Genomic DNA, 25719 nt, shown 5'->3' on the forward strand with positions numbered 1-25719 from the left:
CATCCCCCCCCTTTGACTCTCCTCTGCAAGAGATCTAAAGAGGCCACACTGACTGGTATGGAGGTCAGGAGTCTACGTGTATTAGTTTCTTGGAATGGAGAGAGATATTCTGAACTTGCTCTCCATCCAATTCTACTTTTTTATACTACAGAATCTGCGATGTGTTCACATACCGGTGGAAAACAGCCAAAATATGATAGTTTCACAATAATTAAGAAACCAAGAAGTGTACATTTCAGCCCATTTGGCCACTTACTCTCTATTCAAAATTATGTTATACTCTTACATTCATCACTTTTAAATGGCCATTTTATGTTTTTTTGTTGAGGGAAAAGATATAAGTAAATAATCAGCATGAATTACAATAAAAACTATCATTTGGTGTATCTCATCACGAGCCCATGGCATTAAATGAGAGAATATACGTAATCCCAGTGTCTAGCATGGCATACACGCTCAATAAATGGGAATTATTGCAACTATCAATGATAAAACCCCACCACTAACAACTGTTTGAATTTCTTCAAACTTTAATTTCTTTTAAAATATAAATAATTCTGGGAACATTTAAATGATAATAAGGGTAAGTTGGCTTATTATATTAATTTCCTTGAAACTCTGGGGACCTGGAGCAGGGAAAAATTATAAAAAATGGGATGTATCTGTCTTCACAAATTTGGCCAGCAATAGCAATAGTGCAAAAGTTAATTTTGAATTCTAACTTTTAAAAGAGTAATAATTTATACATTTTCTAAAATATTTAGATGAAAATATATTTGACCCACTTGCAGCAGATAGTTGCATGCTTGTAAAAAAGGCTGGAGTAAAAATTTAGTGAAAGGCTACAGTTCCTTTCAGGCTTGTTTTCCTATAATACGGGCCCCCGCCCCTCCAAAGTCACAAAATTCCACCCAGAACCATGGCCACCATAGCCAGCCAGGAAGACTGGTCAGAAACGTGAGATATCCCACTGCCCAGCACCCATTTTTATTGCTTTGATTCCAGCAGCTGGCATAAATATCATGTCATCATCATTTCTACAAAGATATTTGACATTCTTTCCTTAAATAAACATCTAAAAACCAACATACATTCTTAGGAATAGTCATCCTCATCTTTTGAGCGTCTGATTCAGAGAGATGATCACAAGTCTCTTTAAAGTGAGCTTGATGACTCGGCAATTAAGGGTCCTACATTTCCTTGAATGATAAGTGTCATAATGTTTGTCTTAAAACTATAAACCTTTTTATGGCCCCACCCTAGACCAGGCCATACTCCTCTCCTTGACTTCATGCTAGACATCTCACTTCCTTTTCAGAATGTGAAGACTGGAATACATCCAGCTTTATAGGCACTGGCTTGAACACCCATGTTTACTGATCTGAGAAGAGTCCTCGCTGAGAGGAAAGCCCCTTTGTTTCCTCAGAGCTGTCTTGGGGATCACTCCTTCTCTCTCACCCTCCCTTCCTCAGATCCTTAATTTGTACAACACGATTTTGACTCTTTTCTGGTATTGTCCTAAATGAAGCTACAGAGTAAGAGATACTGAAAGTTTTCAATACATTCTTTTGAAAAAAATACTTTTTTTGGTATTTTTCATCACACAGAACTAAGAGTATGCTGTACAAACAGCAGCCATGAAGTAAAGAACTAGGAAGGTAGCTGCAGATATTCCCGGTAACTTTTTCCACCGGGACATTAAACTGCATGTGGCTTACAAAGCCTGTAAAACAAGACAGTGGACACGCTGCGGCACCAAGGAACAAAATAAATAAGAATATTTTATTAGATTAATGCAGGTGTAAACAATAACAATTAAAATGCAGAACTAAATATCCTCTCTGCCTACGTCATTTAGAGTGAAACACAAGACAAGGGGATAAAGTGCCTTACAACTCCCACACCGTACGAGGGCATTAAAATTTAGGAACAGAGTGAATAGACAGTACTCTGGCTCAGCCAGAATCCTCCCTTATACTTCACATAAAGATACTGTCACGCAAACAAGGGATGCTGTACAGATGAATGTGTACAAACAGGTAACCTTCAGAAGGAGTTCTGCTGGAGATTCTGTTTCTTCAGCCTTGATGAGTGGCAAAACAAAGGTTTTCTTTGTCGATAATCCAGGTAAAAGGCCAAGAGAGCAGGAATACACTGGGACCTTCTGGGGGGCATGTGAACCTCAAAGACTTTGAAATGCAACATCTTAGATCTATGTAGTGATGAGAACTGGTAGGACTCAGGGGTTTAAGCACAGCTCATGGACATTTCTAACACAGGTGAGAGTCAAGGTACATTACTGGAATTTCCAAAAACAAAAACAAAACCCCACCCCTGTCATTTTGCAACTGCAATATCAAAGTCTAGTTTTTACTCAAGAGAAAATAGGAAAAAAACACAAGTTCCAGACATGATTCTGTCATACAGAATTAGTAATAAATTCAGCCTTTAGGATGAGGTTGACCCAGTGTGCCCTGGAGAATTCAAGGGTCTCACTTTGAGAAACACCAAATAAACCAAATCCAAACTCAGTCATACAGCAAGCAAATGCTGGTTGTCCAAAGGTCGATGAACTACATATTTAGCATGTACTAAGTCTTATAAAAGATACTAACAGGCTATGGAAAAGCTGATCTAGAAATAAAGAAGACCTAGTGCCTGGCCTCTGGGAAAATCACATTTGTTCCAATGGCCCCAAAAGAAATAATACATTAAATAAAAATAGCAAAGTGCACAGCAGGCGAATAGTGTGTCACCACTTATGTGAATAAAAAATATACTTTTCATGTATATTTCTACATATATTTATAGAATGTCTTTAGAAGACTGCAAGAACAAAAGACAAGAGCAGCTGCTTCTGGAAAGGAAAACCAACGGCTAGAAGGATGGAATGGAGACTTTTTAATGTCTCTTCTTGGACCTTCTGAATTTTGAATCATGGAAAGGTATGAGTTCAAACTTCAGCAGCACTTAAATAAAAAAGAGAGAACTGCTGAACAATTCCAACACTGTTTACATAAGCGTCGGACTGCACAGCAAAGGCAATAAATCAGACAGAAACATAATGATAGAAAAGGAACTCGAGTTATTTTCCACAATTTATCCTCATAAACTAAAATCATTTTGATTAAAAGGTATTTTCAGGGTGCCTGGGTGGTTCAGATGGTGAAGCGTCTGCCTTCAGCTCAGGTCGTGATCCCAGGGTCCTGGGATCGAACCCCACGTTGGGCTCCCAGCTCAGCAGGGAGTCTGCTTCTCCCTCTGCCCTTCACCCCGCTTGTGCTCTCTAGCTCTCTCTCCCTCTTTCTCAAATAAATAAATGAAATCTTTAAAAAAATAATAAAATAAAATGTATTTTCAACTTCCAAGAAACACACCAATGAGCTGCCCAAGGCATGCCCTCCCTTTGGCAGCCTTTCTAGACTCTTCTCTTCACGTCGTCATTCTCCTCCAACATCTTATGCTATGACACTGCACTAAACTGTAATAATGAATTTCCTTATCAATCTCCCCATGATACTATGAGCTCCTGGAAGAGAGGTACTTGTCTTGTTCAATCACTGCCTGGCATAGTGACATGGGCGCTTCCTAAATGTTTGCTGAATGAATTTCTTACAGCAAAACACAGCTCTAGACTGTATTCTAAAAGGACAGTGGGTGACAGCTGTGGAAACCTGAGGTCTGCTATTTACTGGCTTGGGCTGGTTACGTTAGCTCTCCGCTCCCTCAGCTGTGAAATGGCTATAATAGTGCTGACCGCAGCACAGCCACCATAGGCATTAAGTGAGATTCTGTGTGTAGGATACCATACAGATAACGCTGATACTTAATATAGAACAGATACTACAGTAACATATCTTACCTTAAGGTCTGAGAGTAAGATTATTTGAGGCAACCAAGTACTGGTGGGTTAAACAAGGTAATATCCTATAGAAACCACGGGTCTGTTCTCTATGCTTCCTATGTCCTGGTGGCTGTGGAGGATACCAAGTACCTTATAAATACTACACATTTTATTGAACACACACAACTCACTAAGCAGTAAGTCTAGTTTTGTGACAAAATTTTAACTTCAACTACAATGTATCTTCAAAAGAAATCATTCACAACCACACTCACGTGACAAGACTCCAAAGACTCAAAATAAATAGAAATAACATACTTAAATACTGTTGCAACACTGGGACTCTTGGTCACACAGACGACAAACAGAGACGTTGAGTGAAGGCAAAGGGCACTTCTGCAGGAACTGACCATTAAATCAGGGAATCTCAACTTGTTTTCCTAGGATGAGCGATGGACGATTTGCGTGGGGGCTCATCTTTCAGAAGCGTCCCTCCTCTCTCCCGTAGGCGCCCGAGAGTCTCCCAGTCGTTCTGAAGTACCAAGGTCTCCTTGCAGGCTACCCCCTCTGCTCCTTCTTCCTTTGTTCTCCTCCTCTTCCCTCGCAGCTTCCACTGTTGAGTGCTTGGGCTTGGTAAGTCCTTCATCATCTGCAGCTCGCCTGGGCCACTGCACTGCTCTGGTCATGCGTAGCTCTGCTGAACTCAAACCACAGGTTGAGAATCCCTGCTTTAAGATCAGGAGTTTCAATGCTGGATTACGTCTCTTCAAATTGTTTATCTGGAGAATGATAATAACAAACGTAACTCATATTTGCTAGATGACAGAATAGATTTGCAATGAGAGGCAGATTATATTTATGTCCAATTATCTTTATATAATAAAGGGTGACCAACCATCCTTTCCCAGGTTTGTTCTGGTTTTAAAACCCAGAGTCCTCTGTCCTAAAAAACCCCTTAATTCTGGGCAAATCAAGAGAGAAGGCTGGTCACTCTACGATACGCCTAACAACATTCACTATTTCGTTTTATAAAACAGTTGAGTGGACTTGACCACATGAGGAAACCTGCCTGATTGGTAGGAGAAGGAAGGGAAGAATGAAGGGGGGGTAAACAGAAGGGGGAATGAACTATGAGAGACTGTGGACTCTGGGAAACAAACTGAGGGCTTCAGAGGGGAGGGGGGTGGGGGACTGGGATAGGCCGGTGACGGGTATTAAGGAGGGCACGTATTGCATGGAGCACTGGGGGTTATACGCAAATAATGAATTGTGGAACACTATATCAAAAACTAAGAATATACTGTATGGTGACTAATATAACATAATAAAAAATTATTATTAAAAAAATGAAACCTGCCTGAGCTCGTCCAAACTACCTAGATTACTTTAAATTAGGGCTTGTTGTGAAGTTTAGTTTCTGACTGCATTAAAAAGAATTAGAAAGCTTAACATAACTTTCTTCTTAGTTCAATCAGCTGGGTGAGGTCTTTCTGAACTTTCATAAATGTAAAGATTTGTAGTGAAATGAATTTAAGTGGTTAGGTCAAGAGTAAAGTTCTATGGTCAGGCTAGTGGGCTCCAAAGCCTGATTTCTGTCAGGTCTGTGTTCTTGGGCAATTTGATATATTTTCTTGACTGTTTTCTCTACTATAAAATGAGAAATATCCTAGTATTTATCTCTTTGATTTTGTGGGGGGAGATTAAAGGAGGTACTGGTCCCTGCTTTTAACATAGTGCCTGCTACTCAAGTTTTATCTATCTATCTATCTATCTATCTATCTATCTATCTATCTATCTATTTATCTATCTATCTATCAATCATCTATCTATGTTAATCACCCACTTAAGTCAACTTGGTCCCCTCTTGCAGGGAGGTGTTAGGATGCAGAGCTATAAATCTAGCAGAGAGAAGCTGCTTCCTCCCCTATCCCCAAAGCTGCTCACCACTCTACACTCCAGGGCCATCCCTAAATCTCCTCGGACTATGGGAAGAGCTCTTGTGTTAGAGTTGTGAGGCAAAGAGGAGCCAGCAGTTCCAATAGCCAGCATTCTTTAAAGTGAGGAGAGATTATGGCTGATAGCTTTCTCCGTTATTACTTTAACTTTTTGTTTCTTCTTTCAACTTCCTAACCCCTGCTAATATTCTTACCATTTTGTTTCTTTGAGTTCCTATCTCGGATGCCACATCTTTCCACATCCATCATTTTCCCTTGAGAAAAGAAAAAGTCATTTTTATTCCCATGTAACACAACTCTACATCCCACATAGTGACTCAAGTTTAAATTCCAAGTTCCTATGAAGCATTTTTAATCCCCTACAAAACCTGGTAGACTTCTGAATTTATTCCATGGGTTCCAACCCCTGAGGTCAATCCAACAGTTCAGGGCATCTGCTTTTGCTCCTAGATTTTATTTTATTTTTAAAGTTTATTTTTTTAGTCATTCCTACACCCAACGTAGGGCTCAGAGTCATGACCCGGAGATCAAGAGCTGCACAGTCTTCTGACTGAGCCACAGGTGCCCCACTCCCAGATTTTCTTCAGGAGTATATAATTTCATTCTCCATCCTTCCCTCAAAGAGAGACCATATACTGAGGTACTTTATTACGCATTAGTTTTCTAGCCATTCCTAATGATGACTAATTGTTTTTCATGCGGAAATATTCAAAACACAAGTTGGCAAGAGTCACTTCCTTGGACAGATCAACTCCATCTCAGGATCATCATACCATTGGACCTCGAGCCTTCTATTCTGGCTAACTGTCTCAGTTCTGTTAAACCTGTTCTTTAGAAGTAGCTGACCTCCACTCACTCAATTACACCGCTTTCCCAGATCTACCCATCCTCTTAAGGGGCTGTGGGGAATTTTTCAACCACCATTGGAATTCCCTTCCATCTTCCACTTCCCTATTTGACCTCAGATAACTCTACACACAGATCATCATTGGATCCCCTGGTATACTTCTCAAAGTATTGGGGGAAATGTCTACTTTGAATCATCTTAAAGTGGGAGGAAATGATTTGAATAGACTCATTTTCCTGTGTTTTAATTGTTCCCATGGGCAAATAGAGAAATAAACACATGCAAATTATTTTGAAAATTATATAGCACCCTCAGCCAGAAATCTTGTAAAATACGACTCATTTTCCTGTGTTTTAATTGTTCCCATGGGCAAATAGAGAATAAACACATGCAAATTATTTTGAAAATTATATAGCACCCTCAGCCAGAAATCTTGTAAAATACTCTACGGTAAAAGCATCACTGCTCTACGGAAAAAAAACTATTTTTATTCTTTAGGGTGCCCAGAAACCAGCTCAATATAACAGTGCAACTAATGCAAGACTCAAATTCAACCAAAACCGACAGGCATTTTAGTTTTTTTCTCCTCTACTCTAAGTCTGTGGTTATTTGGATGATGGAAAGAAACTGTATAATGCTTGGTCTTCTTCACCCTCTGTACATACTCATTCTCCCACCTCTCACCCCCATACACATGATCTTCACCCAGCAATCCTGCTCAGCTTCACCGTCATTGCTATTGAACAGTGGAATGTCTTTGTGCCACATTGCAAAGGCAAATCAGGTTTCCCTGCAGCTATGATTCAACTGTCACCCCCTTGGAAATTCTACTACCAAATGTTTACTGCCACCTTCCAATGTAAGCAATGCTGCAGGATGGTGAAATGAACAGGGCTGGAGTAAGAGGCGACACACAGTGTCACATGGTAGCATAGCTGAAACCCACTTTGCATAATTGAAAGTCGGCCCTAGAAGAGAATGCTAACAGGAAGGCAGCATTTTATAAATCCGTGTGTCCTGACTGGGCCACTGCTAGCATTCTAGGTAGGAGAGTTCCCTGTTACATGGGACAGAGCTGTACACTACAGAAGATGGAGCATCCTGGCTCTGCCTCTAAGTGCTGCTGTGACAACAGTAGCAGACCCGTACATTTCCCCATATGCCCAGTGGAGACCACTGCAATAAAGGAGATACCATTTCTCGTTAGACAGAAAGTGACTGCCAGCGTTACACCAAGAAACACCAGGACAGCTGCCAGAATCATGAAGTGCGTCCTTTCATTTGATGGAACTGGAAGTGGTTCTGAAAAAAAAGAAAACAAAAAGAAACTAAAGATGAAATTTTGATGGGAAGGGGTCAAGAGAACAATCATCCTTGAAGTTGAATTTCAGTTAGCTCTGGGTTACAAACAGTTCCTGGCCAATGAGTGGCTGGAATGGTGAGATACTGCTGATAGGAAAACGGGAGCAGCACAGAAAAGAGGAAGAACCCCAGGCTTCGGACAGATGGGCCTGGGGTTACATTCTGCTGCCACACACTAGCTTCAGAATCTCAGGCAAATCCTTTCACCTGCCTACAGAATGGAAAGGATAAATTTATCGTGAGGCTAACGTTTGTCAAGTGCTTACCACAGGTAGCTGCTGCTCGGTACTAACTGGGAGGCTCGGTGACCTCCCTTGCATTCTTTAATCTAGAAGCTAGCGGCCTGTGGTACATGGTAAAGATGGAACAGGAAGGCCAACTGGCACTGCCCAAGAGCTTCCACCTCCTCGTACATGTGGCCACGATTGAGGCCCATCACTCGCTATGTTTTCTTTCTCAGTTTGAACATCTCAGGACATCTAATCATGGATGCCTCTCACCCATCTGTCTGTGGTTCCATGAAGGAAGAAAAGGGGGTCCCTTGGCACACGATGCTCAGAGACTGCTAACTCCCACCTCCCTCCATTGGTCATGATCCCTGACGACCTCGTTCAAGCTTTAAAGCCACAGCAGTGGTCAGCCTTTCTCTAGCAGCTTACAGTTTACAAAGCCTGTTTATACCTATTTCATTTCGATCTCAAAATAAGTTCAGTTAGGCATGCGAGATATTTAAAAAAATCGAGGTGATAGATGAGGAAACAGACCCCAAGTAGTTAGGTGAATTACCCTAAGTCCTCCCACAGATAAGCTGTCATAAAGCAACTTTTAAATGGCAGGAACCCACAAATGCAGACCCTACCAAAGTGACTCATAACCCAGTAAGAGCATCTCTTCAAGTTTCGCAACTTTTTTTTTTTTTTTTACTCTTTCCATTCATGGGACCATCTTGTATTGCCTTCTCCTATTGGTTGACTTTTCCACCCGAGTTCTTAGTTGTTTTTTCTCAAGTAGCTGAAGCTATGCTGGCAACATCTACTAGAAGACGGGGCAATGAGGAGTTGGGTTTATGTTAACCTCATGCTCTCCTGCCTCACTTTCTCTAAAGGTCTCAGCCTTTCATCAGACTCTGTATCCCACTGTACCCACTCCTGCAGGGTAGTAAGAAAAAAAAAAATAACTGAGTCTATGCAGGCAAGAGCCTCATATCATTTTCATAGAATGGCTCATTTGCCCCTACGGTAACCTTGCCCAAAAGTTTGTAACTGTTATGACTAGGGAAACTGAAGCACACAGAAGTTGAGTAGCTTAGGCAGGGACCACAATCTTATGTCTTACACACTAAACAGACAGACTGCTTTGTGTTGAAATGTCATACACCGTGTTGGGGGTGGGGTGGACAGATGGGGAGGACGGATCTTTCTGATTTAGAATAAGATAGAAAAGTATGTTCCATTTGCTTGCTACCACAGAAACCCTGGAAAGAAAAGAGCAACCCTGATGTGCTGGGATCTGGATTCCTGAAACACTGCCTGAGCTGAGACTTCCTCTGGGGTACTCCCCCAGATCCCTCAGCCACAAAAGCATTTCCTACATGGGATGGGATTGCCTTCTCTATTTCTTATCTGTTTCCTGGAAAGCGTGAACAGTATCTTACTCTTCTATGAGCCCCTGATGCCTGGCACATAGGGATATTCAAAAAATATTTGCTGAATGTTTATTAAACAGCAATATGACTTGGATGAATGGAGATGAGGAAGCATTTTGTAAATATTAATGTTATACATGTATTCACTTATTTAATGAATGTGGATGCCTAAAATGAATAGGCATCATGCTAGAGGCTAGAGGACAGCAGTAGGCACATTTGAATTGAAACATTCAGAATATTACCTGGGATGACCAACTTAGCAGTATTGTTTCTGTTTCCCTCAGGACCTGATGTTCGAAAAGTGCAGTAGAAAATCTCATTAGCTGTTGTGTTGATTCTCAGCGTGCTGGTCACATTGAAAAGCTTCTCCTCCCTGTTGGAATTAGTGGTGGTGGTTTTGCCACTCAGGACTCGATGGTCACTGCTTGTCCAGATGACTTCAGCCTCAGGGTAACCCTCAGCCTGACACATTAGTTCATGTTCAGAGGTGACAGGATCCACAGAAATTCTTTGGTTGATTTTGCGGTATGGGGCTAGGTCATGAGCAAAAAGAAGTCAGGGCTTTCACTTAGGACAAAACTAGATATGTGGGTTGGTGTTGTCTACATTAGGGAAAGTATCAATTCAGGCGGGTTCTCAGTGAAATAAGCTTGATGTTCAGATGTCTCAGCAGTGAGGAACCCCTGTTAGTTTTGCTTCAACAGGCCCTTTCATAGATGGGCTATGTTCAAAGGAACAACTACCTTGCTATCAAAATCACACTGCTATTTTTTACTGGGCTCCAAGTAAACACATAGATTAAAGAGAATTGTCATCTTTAAACCAACAGTCTTTCTATCCAAACATAAAATATGTCTGTCCGTTTACTCAAGTTTTTGTATCTTTCTCATATAGCTTTATAGCTTTTACACAGGGCCAACCCATTTCTTCTTAAATTTATTCCTGGTTATTTTCTTTTTGTTGTTGTAATGCTGTCTTCGTAACATGAACCTCTCCAGCTGCCCAGCATGGTTTTTTTAGACTTTATTTAATAAACAGAAAATCTGATTTTCATGTGCCATTCGCTTTTCCAACTGTGGGTCAATGATCAGAAATTAGGTATGAAAAGAGTATGATATCATTATAAAAACTGACATGTGTTCCTGGATAATACTTTTTAAAGTTTAAATTTATTTTTTACTTCAAAATAGTTTTAGATTTACAGAAAAGTGACAAAGATAGTACAGAGCTCCCACATACTATCACCCAGTTCCCTCCAACTGTTAACATCTTATTACCATGGTGCATTTGTCATAACTAAGAAACCAGTGTTAGTACATTATATTAGCTAAACTTCACACTTCTTTCCATTTCACTAGTTTTTCCCTAATATCCTTTTTCTATTCCAGGATCTCACCCAGAATACCACATTATGATACTTACTTTTTGAACTTTTTTATGCTGGCTATTTGAATAAATCATTATACTCAAGAAATAAAGTTTAAGTTTTAGATCATTGATTAAAATTTAGCTCATTGGTTTGGGACCCTTTTAGGATTAAGATACCATGTGTACTATTTTAGTAGATTATTTAATGCATTTACATCACCTAAGATCTTTATTCATGTTTGTTCATTACAAGCATGGTAACGTGTCATTATTTTGTTGGTATAATCTTTACTTTACTCCTAATACTTCAGTGTAGCCACCAGCGGTCCACCCAGAACCTTGACTCGCCATTCCTTTACCAAAGGTGTAACAATGGCTTTGTGATAAGATATATTCACAGAGATTTAATACAAAACAGCCAGAATCAAACAAGACTGAAATAATGTGATGTTTTTGTGCCCTTAAATCAATGAAGCCACCAATAGAAACACTTGAAATCAAGATAATTAAAATTTCAAAACACATAAGTAATGGTTCTCATGAGTACTTGAGTCCTCAACCTTGTATCTGTTATGTTTAAGAATCCTTAAAAAAAAATAAGTCCACTGATTATACTTCCTGAAATAGTATTACCATAACAGGGTCTAGTTCACATAGCACAGAGCTTGATTTCTGGGCAATTTAGTTTTCAAGACTAAAATCACAGATTACGGTAAAGTATTAAAGGTAAAATATTTGCTTTTTTACTCTTATAATTCTTAACAGAATAATAAAGGAGAATGTTGCCTTATGCCTAAGCATATTTTTTATATGTGGTATACTTCTCAGAGCCTAATAAATGAGTGGAATGGTTCTATTCATTGATTACATATCCACTATTCTAGTCTCTAAAGTAGGGTACATGTGTTGGGATATAGGAAGAAAATTAGAACTTCTACTTATATATATTTTTATCATAATAATTAAGAAATAATCTAAGCTTAACGAACTTTACTAATTGACACCGGGCCTCACTTTCTATGCCACATGAGAGTCTTATGGGAAGAGGGAAGTTTTATAACACCAAAGGCAGAAGAGTGGGCTTATTACAGATTTCCAGATTCTCTTATCTAATTTCAACTAGACTAACCTGCTTACAAAATGAACAACTAATTAAAAATTTTCCCACAAAGAAACTGAGGATGGAATACTAATACTTCAAGTGCAAACCACAAGGGAGTGGCAGGAGGGACACATCTTACCACCACTTTATGAAGTTAAAACACTAAGCACCTAATTGGACTTGATAAGGTATTGATTTAAAAACCCCCAAGATTGTAGATAATGCTGCTATAAACAGCATGTAGGCCTTTGAATTAGTATTTTTGTATCCTTTGGGTAAATGCCTAGTAGTGTAATTGCTGGATCATAGGATAGTTCTATTTTTAACTTTTTGAGGCAAGTCCATACTGTTTTCCTACAATAGCCAGATTGTGGAGACAGCCCATTTGTCCATAGACTGATGAACGGATAAAGAAAATATGGTATGTTTGCGTATATAAACACACACACACACACACACACAGAAACACAGACACACAGACACACACTGGAATATTACTCAGCCATAAAAAAGAATGAAATCTTTTTTATTTGGAACGATATGGATGGAGCTAGAGAGTACAATTCTAAGTGAAATAGTCAAAGAAAGACAAATACCATATGGTTTCATTCATATGTGGAATTTAAGAAATGAAACAAATTAAGCATAGCAGAAAAAAGAGAGAGAGAGGCAAACCAAGAGAACAAGCTCCTGGTTACCAGAGGGGGGATGGGTGGAGGGCTGAGTTAAATAGGTGATGGGGATTAAGAAGGGCACTTGCGATGAGCATTGGCTGTTGTATGAAGTGCTGAATCCCTAAATTATACACCTGAAACTAAAAACAAAACCAAAAACTCAAGATTGTCAAGACCATCCACCTATGTTAACAATGAATTTCACCTTGAACTACTAGCTAATGACAGTGAATCCTCATAATTAGCAAGGCATTAAAATATGATTAAATTTTTATTTCTACCTTTAAGTTTCTATCTTTATACCTTTGTCAAATGTACAATGCTTTAAGTTGAACCATATGAAGTTAGTGATGTTCAAGTTCTTTCACCTTTTAAAAATGTCGATTCTTTATGCTACGTCCTTTACATTAGCACAGGTATATCCTTTCTAAGTATACACACACACAAATACACACATATTAGCTAACCTGTTTTACTGATGGAGTAGGTTATCAAAAACACTTGCAGACTCCTGTTTTACCAGACAGAGAGCACACGTGCTAATCCAATGGTCACGTCAAGACCAAGAAAAGCTCACTGTAATTTTGAAGTCAATATACAACTTCAAACACACTCTGGAGGTATAAATACAGGGAGTGAAACCTGGTTGTTGGGGGCACAGATTTCAGAACTAGATTACCTGAGCTCAGAACCTGGCTTTACCACTTAATGGCTGAGTGAGCTTAGGTAAATTACTTAATTTCTTTGGGCCTCAATTTCCTCCTTCATAAAATGAGAATTACACCACATACAATATTGAATCTAAGATGCCATCTATTGAAAGACACACTTAGACACAGAGATAGCAAAAGGTGAAAACATACATCTTAGACATAATGCGGCCCCTACCCCGTAGAGTCATTTGAGGATTAAATGAGTTAGTATAGGCAAAATGCTTAGGACAGGGTCTGGCACATCGTAAGTACTACCTAAGTGTTAATTACTATTATGGTAACTACTGGAGCAGCTCCTTCTCTTCTTCTTACAACTACCACTTAAGTGTACTCATGTAATATTCTTCAGAAAGTACTGCTAGTTCCTCATGAACAGACTTGGAAATAAGTTTTTACATATTCAAACCTGTTCATGTTTCAAAATTTTTAGCCCTGTACTATTTGAGGAAATATTTCATTCATTCATTCAACAAATATTTTTTGTGTGCTCTTGTCAAATTCCTGTATACCAAGTCCTAGGGATAGAGCAGTGAATAAAACAGAACAAAATCTCTACCTTTGTGGAGTATATTCAAGAAAGAGGAGAGTGATAATAATCAAAACGGGTGTATTTATATGTATTAGATGAGGCTGAATAGGTTACACGGTACAGTAGATGGGGAGGAATGCTATAGAAAACAATCTAAAGGCTGGCTGGTGAATTGGGGAGAGACGGGGTTGGTGGGGAATGAGAGCAGTTAATCCTTGGTTCATATGAACAAATTAGCTTTATCAGGATAACTATGTAGTACTTTATTCTTTCAGTTGCCTAATCCCATTTAAGTCTTTAAAGTATAAATGGTATTTGATTTTCCTTGCAATTAGGTTCGATGATTAAGGAAAAACAGCATTCTCAATTGGAAGTCAGATGCCTGAGAGTATGGTATTTAAACTGATAAACATGAAAGGTGCAATAATACCCAGAGTGGTGATAATAATTGAGTTAATCCAAAACTAAAGTCTTAACACATTTCAGTTTTGAAATGCTTCACCTATAAAATCCCATGGTGAGTAAACTCCCTCTGGGGAAGCTGTGTTACCACGTGTTTGCAGTGATGGGAAGAGAAGTGTTACTGTGAAATCATTTGCATATAGAGGTGACTCAGGAATTGTACTTCCTTGAGTTGTGAAGCTCATGCAAGAGGACCATTTCTGTTGGTGACGCTACCTCAATGCAAGTGAAGCTTGGTGGTTGGCTTGCTCTCAGTGTAGCTCAACTCAACACCCAAGACCATTGTGTGCAAATGGCCACAAGACAGACTGGGACTAGGATGCCAGTAATTTATAATATAAATTAGTAATTTATAATATAAAATGGAATGGTCAAGACAAATCAGATTCTCTATTCTGGCTGGTCGTGTGCTTTGCTCTATCAGGAACCCCTTCTTGGAAAAACCTTCAGTGCCAAAAGTTTTCCTACTGCGTTGAGCCATAATAGAGGACATCATAGATCAACAAAGGACATTACAGAGCCCAGAGGACCTGAAAAGACATCCTTCCTTGTTATAGGATAGCTGTCCCACTCTCTGCATACTCCCTAAAGGCTGATGACAGACCCTCTCTCCTGAAAGCAGAGACTTACACTCTATACTTCCTTTCACCTGAATGCCAGGCTTACATTCTTCCTGCCCAGCCCAGATCCAGCAATACTGGATGTTCATGGGGCTAACTGTTGATAATTTCTTTAATGCCATGAAACACAGTCAGTGTGTGATATTTGCTGATGGACTGAAGAAAGGTTGAAAATCCCAACTTGGGATCCCACCAGCTTGCTTTCATAAATACCACTGTTCTGGAGAAGTATATGGCAAAAGATAATGAAAATTAAATCTACTTCCCAAGACAAGTGACATCTTCTTCACAACCGTAACATTAATTGATCCAGAATCAGAAATCCAGTAATGTGCCATAAAAATAGATGCATTTTTCCCAATTGCTATATAATTTGGACTGAGTTTACAATGATCATTTATCCCTTTATGATAAATGTAAACTTCTACTTGTAATGTTGATCTTCAGATTGAAGCTAGTTAGGCCAGGAATGGAAAGAACAAGGAGTGATGACTAGATTCTGGTCACATACGAAAAGGTCATCATGTAAACAAAAGAAGCAGGCAGATAATCTCAAAACTATGACTAGAGAGGGCAGATATCAGCTTGGTATCAGAAAATAATTTCAAAAGGCTATGGAAGGGAGGTCCAAGTGACCGGGTGTCAGTGTGGAAAGTATGTGAGCAGAAGATCCCTTAAGGGGATTTCTGTTCTTCAGAGTTTGGATTAGTTGCTCTTACTTAGGATCCTTTCATCTCTCAATTCTATGAATCTTAACAGTGAAAGTAGAGGGGGTCAGCTAAGGTGTTTTCCTTTTTTATCTAGTGGCAACACATAACTTCGAACGCAGGTGACCTGATGACATATTTGTGGGTCAGTACCCAGGAATTTGATACTCACAGTTCCTCTACAACACTCCAAGATAACAGCAGTGTAGATTTTCAAGATGAGTATATGCCCAGTGAGCATAGTTAATACTGTCTCTAAAGAATAGTTTCCTTTACATTTGATATTATTTTTTGCCTTTATAGATTGACTTCAAGGCTTTTTGAATGTGCACCTCACAGTGGGGTTTGTTTTTACTATATTAATTTGGAGTTGACATAGAGATGTCTAAAGGAAGGAAAATGATGGCGGACTTAATAAAATTTTTAAAAAATTATAGTTGGATAAAAAAATTCCTGGAGGGACACACAAATAGTGGCTACTATCTTGACATGCCATGGAAGATGGCAGTGAAGGGAGAAGAACACTTTTGTAATTCATGTTATTCCCTTCCATGGTGTCTGAATGATTTGTAAGTACATGTATCACTTTCATAATAGTAAAAAAGTAAAGACTAGAAATTTATTTTTAGGAGAACCGAACATACTGTGGAACATGGCCTCACCATGTCCAGCTCTGGATCTCCAGGGACTGCCAAATAGGAACTGTTTGGGAAATGCTCATTGGAGGAGTGTGTGAATGAATGAATGAGTAGATTGTCACTGTGGAGAGCAAGGTAGTCTTCCAAGAAGGAAAAGTGCTCAGCGCTGGGATATGGTTTTCATAAAGATTGGTCCTCTTCACCTGTATGCATTCTTACCATGAACTTTCAAAGTAATCCGCTTGTAGTCAGCACCGCCATAGCCGATCAAGCAGCAGTAAACCCCTGCATCCTGCAACTTCACGTCTGTGATCTGAAGCGCGGCCTTCCCCAAGAACAGCTGGTCCTTTAGCAGCTGGGCCCTCTGGCTGTAGCTGCTGTGCTGAACTTGCAGGTCTTCTTTCCCATTCACAAACTGAATAATTTTCTTATCCTCCATTTCCCAGTAGACGATTAGTGCAAGCAGGTTTAACTGTTTCTCTATCGGGAACTTGCACTCCATAGTCACATTGCCGCCAGACTCCACCACATACAGGTCTTTGGAAACCGTGATCGTAAATGCTGAAGAGAGAGACGACCAATTTTCAGAAGATGGGAAACTCCTCAAAAAATTTACAGATAGTTTCAGTTATTATCCCTGGGAAATGGATAATAGGTAATGGATAAATAGATAATGGGTTAATTTTCTTTCTTTCAGTTTAACTATGTTCCCTATATCTTTGTCCAATGAAATGGGTTTATGAGATACAGATGGAAAAACAGAATGTTCTCTCTACAAAAAAAAAAAAAATCACATCCACTTTAAATAATTATTGTAGTTTTTAACTTATGGTTAAAATATTTAAAATATAGAACCTAATGAAAGGATCTGGTGTCTTACCTTTCAGCAAATGGCAGTAGACCATGAATGCAAAGACACTGAATATCTTCATCTTTCTGGAGTGACCTAATTATGGAAAACACAAAAAGAAAAATACTTTACTCAATAACTGAACACCCAGACATTATGGGTCTTGGCAGTTCTAAATGAAAGAGTCTTCTGATAATCAGAAAAATGACTGATTTGTAAGTGGGGAAATGCAGCATGGAATTTAGAAGTTTAATACCTTTACTTAATATCCCACAGTCCTATAAAGCCAAATGGAAAAAAGTTACTATGATGAGAATCTTTAAATGTAATTATAAGGCCTGAAAAAAAACTTATAATGAACACTTGAAAGAGGCCAAGAAGAAAATATTGCACTAAAATCCTCTCAACTATTTCATGTTTTTTTCCTGCAGTAGAACATATCCAGAAATCCAAACCTGCCCTGTGCAAAATTTCAAAGCAAAGACAACCTGACTTCCACATCTCCGACCTTTTAATGCTTTTTCTTCCACCCTAGCTCCTGAATACTTTCATCCTATCCTTAACTACTCAAGCCTTCCATATCACTATCCCAACTATGCTACTTTTCTCACAGGTGCCATCCTTCAGAAATCTCCTCTTCGGTCCTTGGCTTATTCCAAGTTATAAATCCTATTCTCTCAATAAACTGATTCCACTAGTAGCAGGAATGAGAAGGAGAAACAGTTGAATTTGACCAATTCATACCAAGATGTGAATGACTTACAGTCACTCTGTTAGGGGTATCTGCCTAGATTCTATTCTTCATTTTGTCATTTTGCTTGAAATTCTACCAATTCTTTAATTCAGCAAATATTGATTGAGCACCTTTCCTGTCCCAGACACTGTTTTAGGTACTAGGAATACAGCCATGAACAAGAAAGAAAAATCACTCTCATTTTGGACCTTATATACAAGTAGGGTAATAAAGAAAGAAGATTTATACTGCATTTCAGCAAATTTGTTTCTTTTTAAGAATATTTTATTTATTTATTTGACAGGGAGAGAGAGAGAGCACAAGCAGGGGGAGCGGCAGGCTGAGGGAGAGGGAGAAGTAGGCTCCCCGCTGAGCAGGGACCCTGGGACCTGATCATGACCTGAGCCAAAGGCAGACGCTTAACGACTGAGCCACCCAGGCGGACCAAATTTGTTTCTTTATTAACACATTTCCCCTCTTGTGTTCTACATATATTTACACACTTCAAGAAGTCAGTTTTCCTTTTAAGTTCTCTTTGACCTCTTGTATGCATACAAAAACTCACCAATGATCAATTAATCTATGCTACACATATCTAAGAAGATTTATGCTCCTAATATACAAATAGCTCCTAAAAATCCATTAGAAAACCACACACAACCTAACAGAAAATGAGCAAAAGGTTCTAGCATACAGTTCAGAGAGTAAGAAATACAAACAACACCTACACATTGGGAAGGATGCTCAATCTCAACAATTTTTAAAAAATATATAAGTTTAAAACATTAGGTACTATTTTTCACATATTAGCTTAACCAAAATTATAAAGAGTCCTAATATTTAATGTTTGTAAGGATATGAACAAATGGGTTTTCTCACTCACTGACGGTAAGGATGTGAAGTTATATAACATTTTTTGGAAGGCAATTTGGTAATCTCCATTAAAATCTGAAATGTATATGACACATGAGCTTTCACTTCCTCTCTTAGAAATGTATCTTACAAAAACAAAAACATACACATAAACAATACATGTGAAGTGATGACATTGCTAATCCTAGCCACAAACTGGGAATATTCCAGATAGTCTAACTAGTTAAATAAATGTTGTTATAGTCCTACAGGGTAATACCACTAAGGACAGAATTGTATTGATTTTGCAAAGATGTTGGGAGATGAGATGGTTAATGATTTCTTTGGTGTTTTTCTGTGTCTACATTTTCAAAGAAACGGATATGTTTTCCTCTTCTTAGAAAAAAAAAAAACAAATTTGGTGAACGATTTCACCTTGCTAAGCTGCAGAACGTTCGGGACACGGAGTAGTAGAATGGAAAGAACCTCAGAAACTCACACATCAGAGTTGAGGTGGAATAATAATATTTGTTTATCTTTTTCTTCATTATTTAAATAATATAAACACAATATAGAAAATGAGAAAAGAAGGGAAAAATCACCCACTATTCCATTACTTTAACCCAGGAAACATTTGCTAATGCCTAGAAATATTTTTAGTTGTTGAAATGCAGTAGGGTGGGGGTGAGGATTGCTACTTTCTGGTGGTAAAGGCCAGGAATGCCACTGCTAAGCATTCTACAATGCGCAGGACGGCCGCCACAGCAGCAATGTATCTAGACTTAGTTGTCAATAGTGCCAAGGTTGAGAAACCCTGCAACCACTGTGAGCATTCCAGTATACACTTTTCTTCTAGTCGTCCCCCTATGAATCTTTGTAAAAACAATTATAACCTCATCATACATTTATCATTAATTTTTAATTTAATATTACAATATGTTTTCCATTTTACTGAATGATATTCATAAGTATTTTAGTGTTCCCATAATGTTTAGTTCCCTTATTGTTAGGTTTAAGATTGTTTCCAATTTTAAAGATATCATACATATTTGTGTATTCAGCAAATACTTGTTAAGTGCCTACTGTGTGCCAGGTCCTGAGGACAGATTTCCCCAAGTGGAATTGTCATCAAGGAGAAAGAATATCTTCCTGACACGTGTGGATAATTGGTACCAGTTACGCTGTATCTTTACTGGGTATGGTTTTAAAAATATTTTTTTCTAATTTGATTATTAAAAAGTTACAATTTGAATTTTTCATGGGTTTGTTGATTATTTTGGTTCTTTTGTGAATTATTTCATCATTTTTTGGCCTGTTTATCTTACTAGTTTCCTATCAATCTGTATGAACCCTTCATGTTCATATATACATGTATGGGTAAAAATAAAAAACAATAAAGTAAAATAAGTCATTACTCTCTTGTTAGTGTTAGGTGCATAATTCCTATCTCTCTCCTTTCTCTCATGCGGGCCCGTGAGAACATGAAGATTGTTGAAATGAGAAAGCTACCCCCCTGACCTTTCCTTGGGCAAGAGTTGATTACACCATAGTTATAAAACACTGTAATATTATAAACAGAAATATACTTATTGTGCAAAAGAAAACTTAAGATATCCCTAACTCCAAGCAAAGTACTACTGAATAAAACAAAGGGAAGTAAAATCCACTCATGGGTTAAAACTAGTTTTGCCAATGTTAATGGCATACTCTGGTGGAGTTCCTATCCTTTAAATGAATTTCGTTGAAAATTTTAGGGGTAATAAAAGTTTATTGGAAGCTGATGGGTTAGAGCTGATATTTATATAATTCCTCATGATGCCATATTTTTCTAAGGTTTCCTTCCCTTGCAGTACAGCTGTCATTAGTGTGGGGACAAAAACGAAGGACAGAGACCACGTGAATAACCATGGTCTTTGATCTCTAAACTCCACATCAGGGCAGTTGGTCTAAGAGAACACTGACATCTTCAAGTAAGAAACTATGATGGTAGATCTGAATTCCCAGACAAGAGCACTCAAAGAGCAAAGAAATGTGAACTAGGGAAGAAATGATGGTTCATTCAGGATGAGGAAGCAGGTTTGTCCTTGGGGAACTCAGTATAACACTATGGAACTTCTCTATCTCCCAAGGGTAGTAAGGGTAGGAGGAAAAGACTGAAAAAGAATTCAAGCTTCTTTTCTCAAAAGTAGGAGCAAGGACTGTCTTGATAGCTGTTGGTTTAGGGTTTCCTGTGACTTTTATCTGATGTATATAAACTATAATTTGATTTTCAAAAAAAAAAACCTCCTAGAGTTCGACAATGTATCTCCAAGATGAAAACCCACCCCATTAATATATCAAGTGAGTTATCTATTACACCCAACTAAACCCTGTGCCCAAACTCCTTCCCCTCAGTCACCCTGAAACATTCTTGTATGTTTCCCAGATCGCTTCAAATGCCCTATCTCTGTGGCTTCCTTTAAGACTACACTCTAACTACTGTCCTGTAACCTCTGCCTACTCTATTCCACTGAAAAAGGCTGATTCTTTTTTTCTTTAGACTATCACAGTTATTAAAAACTGCAGGCAACTGTCAATGTAAACTGGCTCTTTCTTGAAGGTGATTTTCAATTTGCATCAAAAGGCCTTTAAAATATTCAGACTCTTTGCCTAAGTAGTTGAAAGAGTTTATCTGAGGGATATAATCAGTAATGTCCCAGAGATTTACAAGCAATGATGTTCACTGAATGGCTAAGACACTTAGCCACTGTAAATAATCATGGGGTATTAATTTTGTACCATGGAATGCAGCCATTAAAAATATACATATCACATTCTAGAAGACCATTTAATCCATAGAGGGGTGCCTGGGTGGCTCGGTTGGTTAAGCGTCTGCCTTCAGTTTAGGTCATGATCTCAGGGTCCTGAGATCAAGTGCCACATCAGGCTCTCTGCTCAGTGGGGAGTCTGCTTCTCCCTCACACTCTTCCTCTGTGCTCTCCCTTTCTCTCAAATAAATAAAATCTTTAAAAAAATAATCTATAGAAAAATCACACAAGGTATTTTTTTTAGGCGCAAACAAGGTGAAACAATGACACCCAAAGTGCTCCCTGTATTATAAGGCAAAGATTATGGTCTTCTTCCTTCAGGACTCCTGTAGGTCCTCAGAGTAGATAGAGCAAAGAGCTCGGGTTGGGGTATCCAGGCTCTTACTTACAGCAGGAGGGAGCCTTAGGAGATGCTGCAGGTGTGATGACTTACTCAGAGCATACTGCTAGGGAGCAGCTGAGGGTGGACAAGGACCCAGGTGTCAGACCTCCAGCCTAGGAATTTCCCTCTAGGAACAGCTACCCACCTCAGGAACATATTAATGAACGGGCAGAAACATACTTACAAAACTGATATTAAGCAAAACTGAATTCCCCTCTCCAGCGAAAGATCAAACGTCTTAGCTGTTCCTATTAGCCTATACAGGGACCAGCTCTCCTGACGCGTCAAACCATCGCGCTTTTCCTGGCCCTTCTCTTCTCTCCATACCAAAGAAAAGGTCTTCAGACCAGCTGCTTTTCAAAGTGCCACCCTAGATGGCCAGAGGCACCTTTGCAGGGAAGGACTCTCCCTACCTGCTGGCGGGGGACCGGCGGCGGCGCGGAGGCTCAGCAAGCTGTGTCGGGGCTGCCGGGGCAGCAGCCCGGGGAGCACGCTAATGACCCGGCGCGGGGAGGGGCTAAGGGTCCCGCCCACCTTCCCGACCCGCCCACCTCCCGCCCGCGCTCAACCCGCGCTTGGGGTTAGTTACTTCCCTCCTCCTGCCCAGCTTTAAAGTGGGGGGAATTAGCGGATTCTGCAGTCTTGGAAAAAATATGAAATAAACGAAACCGAAAGTGAAACTTACCATTTTGGTTTCTTGTAAATCAGCTTTTAAAAAGGAAAGCTTCAACGATTAAAGCAAACAGTCTCTCATATGTTTATTTTTTTGAGAGAGAGGGAGAGCAGCGGGAGCTGCAGAGGGAGAAGCAGGCTGCCCGCTGAGCAGGGAGCCCTACCTGGCACTTGATCCCAGGACCCTGAGATCACGACCGGAGCCAAAGGCAGACACTTAACTGACTGAGCTACCCAGGCTCCCCCAACATCTCCTATTTTTAAAACAAAGGTTTAAAACAAACCAACTTCCTACGTTATAAAGTAAGCTACCATAAGGATTTCAGATAGCTGAGACCTTAAATTCTGCCGGCAGGATCCCCCGTCTGATAAAAAGCTTTTTCAAGATCAGGGAAATCTTGATATAACTTGATATAATTCTACCCATATATACAAAATATAATGACAGGTCCACATGGCTTTGGTTTTTATTCTAGAAAGTAGGTGTGTCTATAATAGGAAATGTATTTTTAATACGTGGATTTTGAGGACTTCCTCAAAGTTCCTCGACATAATGAAACCTCAATTGGTTTGTCATTAAAGAACTTCCTATCACCAGTTACACCTTTTAAGAACGCTCTGGATCCCTGCTATCTTGCCATCTTTGGGATCCAGATTAGGTTAGCACATTTCAGGTGAAGATTAAGAAAACCCTTCCAGGGATAACTCCAGATCAATGGGTGAGCCCAGGCAGAAACCACGTGACTCACACGGAAGGTGATGGCATAACTTACTTAAGCACTCGCCACTGTTGGACTTCTAGGTGCTTCCCTCTCTTTCTCCTTCCTTCTCCTTCTCCTCCTTTCTTTCTCCTTCCTTCTCCTCCTTCTTTCTTTCTAATTTAAATTGATAAACTAAACTTTTCATTGTTTGACTTTCCTGCTTATTCATTTCAGCTACAATTCAAAATACTGCATAATGCGAATGAATATTGAGATGTCCATTGGCTTGATTATGGCATTTGCCTCCCAAATCAGAATTTTCACATTCTCAGAATATCATATATTTTTATTTTTTTTTAACTTGGAAAAATACTGAGGATGATACTGCCTTAAAAATCTGGTAGAGAGTATGAAATTCTCTTTAGCCTCAATAAAGTTGTAATAAACTTGGATTCAGCTGAGATGCTCCCTCTTTCAAATCTCTCTCTCTTTTTAACGATTTTATTTATTGATTTGAGAAGAGGGAGAGAGCACGAGCCAGAGGGAGTGACAGAGGGAGAGGGAGCCCGCTGAGTGGGGCTTGATCCAGGACCCCTGGGATCATGACCTGAGCCGAAGGCAGTTGCTTAACTGACTGAACCACCCAGGCGCCCCTCAAATCTCTTTTTAAGGCCACAGAGTGGAACGCAATAGTGTTATCTCAACTTCAGTCCCTCTGATATTTTCTATTTAATCTTTCATTTTTCTAAAAATGATAATCAAGACCCAGGACATAGATTTCATGACCTGGGAGTGTGGTCATGACCATCAAGTCAGAAAAAGTTGGCTCTAGAGACACCTGCCACTGACCAGCTGAGTTATCCTGAGCAACAAATTTACTGAGTAGGACTAAGTATATCCTCTTAGCCTCTATGATCTATGAATAATGTTTAAAACTGAGTGGGTGTTTAGTTTTATGTTTGTTTTACCAATGCAATGTCTGGAGTCTACATAATGATCAACAGAGGAGGCAGACAGCAAATGGAATTTGCCTTTCTTTGAGGTTGATGATGGTAATGGAAGGTATTTACTCAGCTTGCTGCTTTACATATTTGATTTACATACTAGTAATCTGATGATTGCTGATTTTGTTCATCTTACCCACCTGTTTGCACCATTCAGCCATTCATTTTCCCATATAGTTTATCAAGCTTCTTAACGAAGTTTTTGATATCCTCTGGAGATAGAAAAACAGGATGTGTTTAGAAAAAAAGAGATCTTATCAATTCAAAAAATATATGAAAATCTGTATGTAACTACACTGAAATTAAAATAAAAAACCTTAAAAAATACGAAAATCAAAACAATCCTGATTTTGCGACTTGGGCAAAGTAGATGGAGAAGTGATAAGATAGGAGAGGACCAGTGGGAAGCTGGAGGTAGAGAATGAGATGCCCAGATCTTCACCACTGCTATCTCCTATTCATGCCCCCTTACCCTGTTCATTTTTAGAGGAAAAAACTGATCATTGCTGATGGGCTATTTCTCAAAGTTGCTGTTTCTGAGGTTCACCTGAATCACGGTTGTTGACTTGGGGTAGGTGTTTAAATACAGAAGCCAGGTTTCTAACCAAGACCTGTTGAATCCCGTTCTCTGGGGGCCGGTCCTGGGAGTCTACATTTCAACACCACCCCTGGGTGGCTCATGTGCACACTAAAGCTTTAAAAACTGATGATATAATGTTTAAGGGAAAATTGAGCAAGAGTTCTTTACAGGTGTAGTCATAACTCCCCTTCCTCTATCTAATTTTGTTAATTGGTATCAATACCACCCTTCACTCTACCTCTGCTTATCCCACTTCCACTTTTGCCCCTAAATTGAGAAATGATCTTTGTTTCTCCTGATCTTAAAAGGAGGATAGACTCCAGGTTCTTACAACTGAGCTTGAAATGCTGTTAGCAATTTCCTGAAGAAGGAGCAATTTCCTGAAGAAGGAGCAATTTCCAGTTAACATTCTTAATCATCAAAAACAGGGTAAAATGAAGATACTTTAGAAATATCAACACATTTTGTTTGCACTGAACGTTTAAAAATGCATTTTATTACTATATGTAAAGACAATATCCAGATTTGTCTCTATGTTCTATTTTTGATGGTGTAGGACTGTAAACCACTGCCCTATGTCATGCCCATTTCTCTCTCTGTATCCCCATCCAACTCCTACCTTCTGTTGGTTCCACCTTCACCTTCTATTTACAATCTGTACATTTGGGC

General features: G+C 39.2%; 1 protein-coding gene across 4 annotated transcripts; it reads right to left on the bottom strand.

Moving 5' to 3' along the window:
- Window positions 1-1754: 1754 nt before the first annotated feature.
- Window positions 1755-22610, bottom strand: CD274 (CD274 molecule). 4 transcript variants are annotated; one of them, XM_011230394.3, is made up of 7 exons: window positions 22507-22610; window positions 17350-17415; window positions 16689-17030; window positions 9899-10189; window positions 7841-7948; window positions 5994-6053; window positions 1755-4623 (listed from the first exon to the last, which is right to left on the bottom strand). In XM_011230394.3, the coding sequence occupies exons 2-7, from the start codon at window positions 17399-17401 to the stop codon at window positions 4601-4603; spliced, it is 876 nt and encodes a 291-aa protein (XP_011228696.1). In that variant the 5' UTR covers window positions 17402-17415; window positions 22507-22610; the 3' UTR covers window positions 1755-4600. The 4 variants fall into 4 exon arrangements, with proteins under 4 accessions (XP_011228696.1, XP_034502896.1, XP_011228697.1 ...); XM_034647005.1 differs by having other exon boundaries at window positions 16689-17106; window positions 22507-22564; XM_011230395.3 differs by lacking the exon at window positions 22507-22610 and adding an exon at window positions 22278-22465.
- Between the last annotated feature and the right edge of the window lie 3109 nt (window positions 22611-25719).

The sequence above is a fragment of the Ailuropoda melanoleuca genome, chromosome 17, assembly GCF_002007445.2.
Source record: "Ailuropoda melanoleuca isolate Jingjing chromosome 17, ASM200744v2, whole genome shotgun sequence".
In the NCBI taxonomy this organism is placed as follows: Eukaryota; Metazoa; Chordata; class Mammalia; order Carnivora; family Ursidae; genus Ailuropoda; species Ailuropoda melanoleuca.

Coding starts and splice junctions, on each gene's coding strand:
- CD274 (XM_011230394.3), bottom strand. CDS start 17,401: ATGAAGATATTCAGTGTCTTTGCATTCATGGTCTACTGCCATTTGCTG. Junction 17,031..17,349: donor CTACTGCCATTTGCTGAAAG/GTAAGACACCAG, acceptor CTCTCTCTTCAG/CATTTACGATCACGGTTTCC. Junction 10,190..16,688: donor GATTACTTTGAAAGTTCATG/GTAAGAATGCAT, acceptor CTCATGACCTAG/CCCCATACCGCAAAATCAAC.